The sequence below is a fragment of the Manis pentadactyla genome, chromosome 2 (genome assembly GCF_030020395.1).
Source record: "Manis pentadactyla isolate mManPen7 chromosome 2, mManPen7.hap1, whole genome shotgun sequence".
NCBI classification, from domain to species: domain Eukaryota; kingdom Metazoa; phylum Chordata; class Mammalia; order Pholidota; family Manidae; genus Manis; species Manis pentadactyla.
In genome coordinates this window covers 220,673,770-220,682,261 of record NC_080020.1, presented here as the reverse complement: position 1 = coordinate 220,682,261, position 8,492 = coordinate 220,673,770, and the positions used below count along the sequence as shown (strand labels likewise).

The 8,492-nt window shown below is 55.4% G+C and overlaps 1 protein-coding gene across 1 annotated transcript in view; it reads right to left on the bottom strand.

Annotated features, from left to right (window-relative positions):
* Window positions 1-438: 438 nt before the first annotated feature.
* HS1BP3 (HCLS1 binding protein 3) overlaps window positions 439-8,492 on the bottom strand; it is a 31,717-nt gene continuing 23,663 nt past the window's right edge. The window contains exon 7 of the mRNA XM_036881615.2: window positions 439-7,477. Within this exon, the coding sequence (XP_036737510.2) occupies window positions 7,219-7,477 (259 nt within the window). The 3' untranslated portion in view covers window positions 439-7,218. The remainder of the gene's footprint in view (window positions 7,478-8,492) is intronic.

Below are 8,492 nucleotides of genomic sequence, written 5' to 3'. Positions count from 1 at the left end.
TTATTGATCAAATGGTTGTTAACAACAATAAAATTCTGTATAGGGGACTCAATGCACAATCATTAATCAACCCCAAGCCTAATTCTCAACAGTCTCCAATCTTCTAAAGCATAACGAACAAGTTCTTACGTGGTGAACAAGTTCTTAGATAGTGAATAAGTTACATGGTGAACAGTACAAGGGCAGTCAACAGTCAGTTCAAATATGAATACTCATTTGATTTTTATACTTGATTTATATGTGAATCCCACATTTCTCCCTTATTATTATTATTATTATTACTATTTTTTTAAATAAAATGTTGAAGTGGTAGGTAGATGCAAGATAAAGGTAGAAACATAGTTTAGTGTTGTAAGAGGGCAAATGTAGATGATCAGGTGTGTGCCTGTAGACTGTGTGTTAATCCAAGCTAGACAAGGGCAACAAAACATCCACGGACTAGTCATTAATTTTTTAAACACTTTTACTGAGGTATAACTTAAGATACATGTAAGAGTTCAAATAAATGATTTTAGTAAATTTATAGACATGAGAACTAATTTTAGAACATTTCCATCAACCCAGAAAAGATCCTTCATGTCTGTTTGCAGTGTCCTTTTGTTGCTACCTCCAGCCTGAGACAACCCCTAACCTACTGTCTCTGCAGATTTCTCTCTTCTGAAATTTCATATATATAGAACCAAACAATATGTGGTCTTAGGAATCCTGCTTCTTTTGCTCGGCCCGTGTTTCTGAGGCTGATGTTGCAGCATGTACGAGCACTTCGTTCTTTTTTATTGCTGAACAATACTCCGTGGTGCGGCTAGCCCACGTCTCCACTCACCAGCGGTTGGGCTTCTGGCTGCTTGCACCTTGGGCCATGGTGAATAAACCTGCCATGAGCATTTGTGTCCAAGTCTTCGGAGGTTTCCCTTTCTTTCTGGGTCCCTTCCTAGGAGTGGAATTCCCGGGTCATGTGGTAAATTTATGTGCATCTTTTAAAAAAACACTGCTAAACTCTTCCCCCGAGATACTGCATTGCCCATCTCCGTGCCCATGGGTTTTATCATGTGTGAGGCCAGGGTTCCAATCCCAGGGCCATCCATACAACCAGACCAGGACCTAGACCATCTGAGCAGTAAAACATGCTCCTTGGGCTGGCAGTGCGTCAGGCCGAACTTCTTGCTGCTCCTGATGGTCAGAAAAACAAGTGGACAAGAAGTCGGGCTGTTCAACTTTCGAATCTAAAAAAATTGCCCTATGGGACCAAGAGCACTTACTGGGGGGAAATCAGCAAGGTGGCTCTTAAACCAAACGGAAACACAGAAACACACACGTGCAGAGGTCAAGAGAATGTCGCCAAAGGAAGAAAACCAACTTGGGAGAGCAGGGAGTCAGCCCCCGGCTCTCGTGCTCTGGAAGCCGGTTCCTTTCGCCAGTTTCGTCAGAGCCTTTTCCAGCTGCCTCAGAGGCCCAGGGGGTGGATGATGGGGTGGCAGCTCGGGGGCGGCCCCGGCAGCCGCGCCTGGGAAAGCCAGCAGGCCGTTTCCGAGCCAGGGCTCCGAGCTGGAGGCTGCGGCCCACCAAGAAAGGTCTTTTGCGGAGCTGAGCGACCCCCCAGGAAGGTCAGCCACGACAGCTCTGAGCACTGCTGGCTCTCCGTCGTGTGTTACAGGTTGTTCTAAAGAGTCATGTTTGGTAAGATTTGAAGTTTCACTGCTTAATAAAGAGAGCTCTAACCCTGGCACCTAGCAAATGCCCAGCGAAAGCGCTTCCGTCCCTGATGCATTCCTTCCTTGGACAGGGCGGAGATGGCAGGGTGCTGCTGGACACCCACACAGTCCATGGGGATGACACAGGCCACGGAGTGGGCAGGACGGATGGACATACCTTCTGCAGTGTGCTCCTGAGAGCCAACCGCTTGGAACAGGAGATAATTCAGACCCATTCTGGGCCTACCACGGCCATGGGGACGAGAGGGCCTGAGGGCCCAGGAGGGTCAGGCCACACCTGGGTTACATGGCGAGCACCCAGAGCGCCACACGTCCCGTTCTCAGTATGCCTGGTTCCCACTATTGCTCACAAGTGATATATGAAGTCCTGGGACTATTGTCAGTGGAGCTGATTCCAGCGTCTCCCAACCTTTATTTGATAATAATTTGCTACCACCAGGTGGCACCCAACAGGCCCTCAGAGAGGGTCTTTGCTGGGCCCTGAAGCAGATACAGGCGATGTGGAAGTCATCACTTCTGGTAGCAAGTAACTCAGCCTCTTGGAAGGCACTAGACTCTAGTGACTATACTGGGTGAACTGCCCTTCCAAAATTCATGTCCACCTGGAACCTGTGGACGGGACCTTATTTGGAAATAGGGTCTTTACAGATGTAATTAAGGTAAAATGAGGTCATGCTGGATTTGGGTGGGTCCTAATCCAATGACTGGTGTCCTTACAAGAGGGATATTATGACACAAACACAGGAAACACAGAAGAAATGGCCACGTGAAGACAGAGATACGGGGGAAAGGCCATGTAAAGACAGAGGCAGCAACTGGAGTGATGGAGATACAAGCCAGGGACGCCAAGGATTGCCAGCGACCACCAGGAGCTGGAGGAAGCAGGAAAGGATCCTCCTTACAGCCTTCAGAGAGAAAGTATGGCCCTGCCAACACCTTGATTTCAGACGTCTGGCCTCCAGGCCTGGGAGAAACTAAATTCCTCGTGTGTGCAGACCCCCAGTCAGTGGTGCTTTGTTATGGCCACCCTAGGAAACGAAGTGACCAAGAGCTGGGCTCGGGTTGGATGCATCACACTGAGTGTGCAGGCAGGTGTCAGGAGGGGAAGGATGAGGGGCAGAGAGGGCTGCATGGGAGGAGGAGCCTCATTTAGTCGTGCCTGCTGTTTGGGTAGGAGGCCCAGGAACAGAACTGAAGCTGGGGGCTTGTGGTTTTCCCTCTTTGCATCCTCCGTAGTGCCTGGAACAGGTACTGCACCCAGCAGGTGCTCAGGAAATGCTCACTGGCCATGCTGGCCTGATCACTTTGTGTTCCCTGAGCATCAGAGTGGTGCCTCCCACGTCATCCTCACCTCCCTCTGCTTTGCACTGTACTGTTCACACACTTGTCTTGCTCTCAACAGCTTGGACTCATCTATTCACAAGCTGCGACTGACACCCAATGTGATGGGGAGCTTTAGTAGGACTGACCTGTATTTTTCCTTCTTTCCTTTGCTTTATTCCACCTGATTCCCCAGGGTGGACATGTCCCAGTGCCTGCACCCAGGTGCCATTAAATGCTTAGTGTTTTTGGATGAACACTTACTGTTAAGAGAGATGATGTGACTGGCCGGCTGGATTGGAGGAAGCTAACTCAGCTTTACTAGAAGAGCTATTTAGAGGCTGCTGCTATTTGCTGAGTTGGCAGAGAAGCATCAGCGCCACTGAAAGTTGTCAGTAGGGATTCCCATTTACTGGAGCCATAATCCCTGCTCCAGAAGCTGCAGCTTTGTTTTGACTGCGACCTGAGAAATGAAATCCCTTGACTCTCACCATGGAAAACAAGAGCCAGCGGTCAGCCACAAGCAGGATTCGCATTTGTATTCCAGATCATATTCACCATGTTGTACACCTGGGTCCTATTCACCATGTCATACAAAGCGCAATGCCTGGAAACCAATGGCCAGTGCCCAGGGCTGGTGGCTAGCGCTGAGCTCAAGTTGGCAGTGTCTTTTGACACCCCACCCAACACATTGTCACTTCCCATCAACACTCAGCCTGTTCTGGGCAGGGGTTCCTTGGTGATGAATAGAGTGATCAGCCCATGGAAACTCCTTCGGGCACGGAAGGGATGGTACAGGAGCCCAGGGAAGTCTCTTCGCTTGGCACCGCAGGGAGGGCACATCACACAGCCGAGCTGGACTGGAACCTAGATGCTTTTGTGTCCATAGAGCCTGGCAGCTGATTCTCCCATGGCCCCTTGATCAGCTGTCCCCAACCCCGAGGCCTCAAGTGCCCAGCCGGGAACGGTTTCCATGCTCAGTTTGCACTGAATAGCACTGCCCGAACCCTGTCACTGAAAGGTCAGCCACTTAAAGGGGCTCTGAGTGTGGACCATGCCTGCTATGGGTGGCCATGAACCCACAAGAAAACCCAGCAGCACCGGGAGGTGCCTGCCATCCAGCCAGGGCCACCATCCAGGGGCAGTAGCCCTGGTGCCCCGCTCCCTCCCCAGGATATGCTCAGTTGGGTAGCTGGTGAGCTGGAGAGCAGAGCATGACTTTCCACTCCAGGTCTCCCTGGAGACCGCAGGGGTGCAGACAAACTGCTGGGTGCTAAATCTCCGCAGAGTGTATCGACACAGTGGCAAGGCGGCAGCTGGGCATGAGCGCCACAGGCCCTGAGGAGTGGCTGGACTTTGGCTGTCTCAGTTGCATCCGGTGGGAGGGCGTGTACCTCGGGGCAGCCTCCAGAGCATATGGACGTGAGCTCCAGAGGCTTTGCACAGATATGGTCCCAAGGCACCAGAGCTCAGAAAGGTGGGTGCTCTTCAGTGAGCCCACAGCACAGCCCGGCCAGGCCAGGAACCAGGATCGGGACTTCCCAGAAGTGGCTGGAGTTCCGGCCTCCTGGAAGGGACAGTGCCGAAGGGGGCAGGACCCCTGCCACAGCCGGCACACCTTGTTCACAGGGCTCACGACAGCCTCAAAACAACTAACTGCTGTGGCCCCAAATTAAGCCTCACTTTTCTCTCCATGGTGAACTCTCAGCTGTGGCTCCTAGCCGAGGGGTCTTCTCAGCAGACCAGCAGTTTGCTCTTGTAAATTGAGACCGAATTTGAGCTTAACTATAAGACCCAAAGTCAAGTGGTGGAGGGGGCCAGGGTCAGCTCCGACTGCCCCTGCACGGGGCCTCCCCGGCTCCCAGAGACCACTCGGCTCCAGGTATGAAGCCACATCTCAGCCTCTGAGCTCTGACCTGTGTGGGGCCAGGGCTTATCCAGGACAGGACGGACAGGTTTATATGGCAGGGCTGCCTGATATCAGAGCTGGAAGGGCCTCAGGACTGGTCTAGGCTGCCCCCACTCTCGGGAGATGGCAGGACCAGGGAAGGATGGTCCTCTTTCCAAACAGGCTGTGGCCGAGCAGTTACTGACCTGATAACCCCCACTGGGCCTGGGCCTCTGGCCAGTCTGCCTCGGTTTACACAGGGGAATCCTTCCTTTGCCCTCACCCCACTCTCCAATCAGCAGCCTGGGAGGCCAGGTGGAGCCCTGGGAGGCCCCAGGGTCCTTCAAGGGCAGCTCCGGTTGATGAGCCCGCTGTATAAAAGGCAATCCCCACCCCCGACCCCAGTCAGCCTCCACCAGACCAGGCACAGAAGAGAAAGCCAGTATCAAACGCTGCAAGGAGTCCCTGACAGGGACTTTACTGGACGACTGGGTGTCTTTAGTTCGCTAACAGGTCACAGGCCAGCAATGAGCTGCACAAACAGTGGGTGAACTCACACCAAACATGCTGGTTCCAGCTGTGACCCCCCCATGGGCCCCGGGCACCTGCCGGCTGTGCCCTCTGCTCCTGTGTCAGAGGGACATGGGGAACCTGTGGGGGACAGATAGGGCCTGCATGGGGCACCGAGTACAGGCAGGCAGCCATTGCCTCACTCCTCCTTCCCCCGAGGCCTTCCTGGGTGAGTGTATATGTGTGGTTGTGGGCGGTGGAGGGAAGGCCTACAGGGAAAGGAAGCGCTGGGAGCCCCAGAGCAGCTCAGGGCCCTGGACAGATGGGGCCCTTGGAGCGCAGGGAAGGCAGAGGAAGAGGAGAAATTCAGCTCGCAGACCCCAGAGCAGCCTATTTCCTCCCACTCTGGCCCTGACTGGACAGCTGACAAGGGTGCATGAGACGCAGAACAGAGCAGACGGGGGCTCCGCACCTGCCATGTACGCCCTGGCACAGGACAGGAGCAGGGTGCGAGAGGCTCTAGCCTGGGCGGGGGCACCACCATCAGGGGTGGCTGTTGACCCCAATCACAAATGGGTCTGGGGTCCTAGTCCTAAATGTCTCTGACAGGCAGGACAAGCCAAGGGACAACAGTGACTGCATTTCATTAAGAACTTATATTTCATTAAAAACTAGTTCTGAACATGAAGAACATATTAAAAAAAGACATATTGTTTGCTCCATTAAGCATCATTCATTCACTGAGGATTTCTTGAGGGCTGCGCCAAGCCTAGTAGACCCATGTGCCAGGGCACAGGGGTTCCAGGAGGAGTCTAAGGCACTGGTCCTGCCCTGGCACAGGGCTCCTCCATGGCAAGGCAGCTTCCACGGGTGAAAGGCTGGTGGGAAAGTCCAGACCTGGAAGACACGGAGGGCCTGGCAGCATCGGCCACGGGACAGACGGGGCCCTCGAAGCAGCAGCCAGAAGCCTCCTGCCAAGGCCGTGAGCAGGGGGTCACCCCAGGCTATGGGCCAGAGCAGAGCTCCCAGGGGGCCATGACCTTGTTCAGAGCTGCAGTGGCAGACACTGGCCCAAGCAGGCCCAAGCAGGCCATGGTCTGGTCAGGCCTCAGGCCTTCCCTGGGAAAAGGATGAGGAAGACTGGGGCTTTGTCAGGCCATCCATACCCCAAAGAGGCAGGGCTGGGCCTGACATCCCCCTCAAGCTGGGCACCCAGGGAAGTACCCCACTTAGCACCTGCTAACCAGAGGCAGCTCAGGGACACCCCGCCCGGCTGGACTTTCCTAGGCACCCACTTAGCATTCCTCTCCTGGAGGACCCACCCAGAGCCTGGAGGCCCCCCAAAGCCATGCTGCTTAGAGACACTGGACCCCCACCTCCACCCCGGGGCAGCCAGACTGTCCCTCCTATGCTGGGCTGGCAGAGCCAGGGGGCACGGTTTTCCTGCCCTGGCTGGAACCTCCCTGGGCACCCCTGGTCTCCCTCCATCCTGGGGGCCGGGCTCCTGGTTAGCAAGGCTCCCCACATGCTCTCCTCTCCACGACCACGCGGCTGGACGATCTGGGCTCCAAGTCCTGTGATGACCGCACTCTCTGACCCCTGCAGAGCTGCATGACTCCACCGGCAGGAGAAAAGGGACACGGCAGTACAGGGGCCCTATGACCTGGTCTGGCACCCTCCCCCCCCTGAGAACAGAGGTCCTGGTCCCACAGGGCAAAGCCCCCACCTCACCAATACCCCTCCAAGGAAAGGGCCTGCCAGCTCAGGGCCAGCACGGGGTTGGGAGGGTCAGAAAAGGCTGGGGGTGGCCTGGGCAGGCGTGTCGTGATCCTGGATGTACTGCAAGATGTCCGTCTCGTTCATGGCTTGGATCTGCTTCTGCGGCTTCCACTGCCCGGCCTCAGCCTCAGATGGGCCTGCTCTGGGGGGAACAGCTGGCTTTCTGGGTACCGATGGCTTGGCTGCCACTGGAGGCTTGGGCTTAGGCTGGGGCTGGGGTTTGGGCTCAGCCCCCAGGTTCAGGATCTGGTCCAAGTCCTCTTCTACCCTAGGGAACCAGAGATAGAAGCCCTGAGCCAGGCCCTGGGCAACAACACCCCCACATGGGACGGGGCCCAGGCCCCCTCCACCCCAGCCCTTCCACCATCCTGCCCCCATCATGTTACATCCCCAAAACCCTCTGTGGAGTATGGCCGAATCTCCTGCAGGTGAGGACGCTCAAGTCCCAGGAGGCTGAACGACCTGCCCAAGTCGGAACCAGGATGTTTGACTTCAGAATATGGGCTTCCATCTAGACAGAGTCCAGCCAGAGAAAGAATAAACAAGGGGCTCTGACTGTTGTGGGGTGGGGTCTGGCCGCCCACTGCGCCCCACTATGGGCCACACGGGTGCAGACAGAGCTCACTGAGGGCTGCAGCCAGCCTCAGCCACCAGGAGTCCACCATGGCCCTGGACCCTATGGCCCATCAGCGGGTGGGACCAAAGCCTGCAGCAGTGTGACGGTCACCCAGGACCAGCCCCAGGGACCAAATGGCAGTAAGAAGGGCAGGCCACAGCCGGCTCGGCCCTCTTTGCCTGAGGGAGCTCCTGCTGCTGGCTGGGGTGGAGGAACTCAACTCCTGGAGTCCAGATGCACAACAAAAGACCCATTTAATCCATCCTACCACCCACCGACCTTCCACCTTCCGTTGTGCTGAATACCTACAGTCTGGCATTTCCACATTCATTGACTCACACAGTCATCACAAAACAGTGCCTGGTAATTTACAGGTAGGAAAGCTGAGCGATAAAGGGCCTCACTTAGCCCCCAACTAGCTCGTGGAGGAGCGGGACTTGGCCCAAGAATGGCTGGTCTCTGGCATGTTTGCTTTCCTGAGGCACCAATGCATGGAGGCCCGTTCTCAGCTACAGGTTGGGGTTTCTCCAAGGTCAAGGGTCTCTGTGCTGAGGCTGTAGGCCCCACAGAGCCCCTTCAGTCACACCTGCCAGGTGACACTGCTGGACCTGTTGCCTCTGGGGACCCAGCCCAGGCCCCTCTGGCCTTCCTGAGGCAGGAGCTTCTC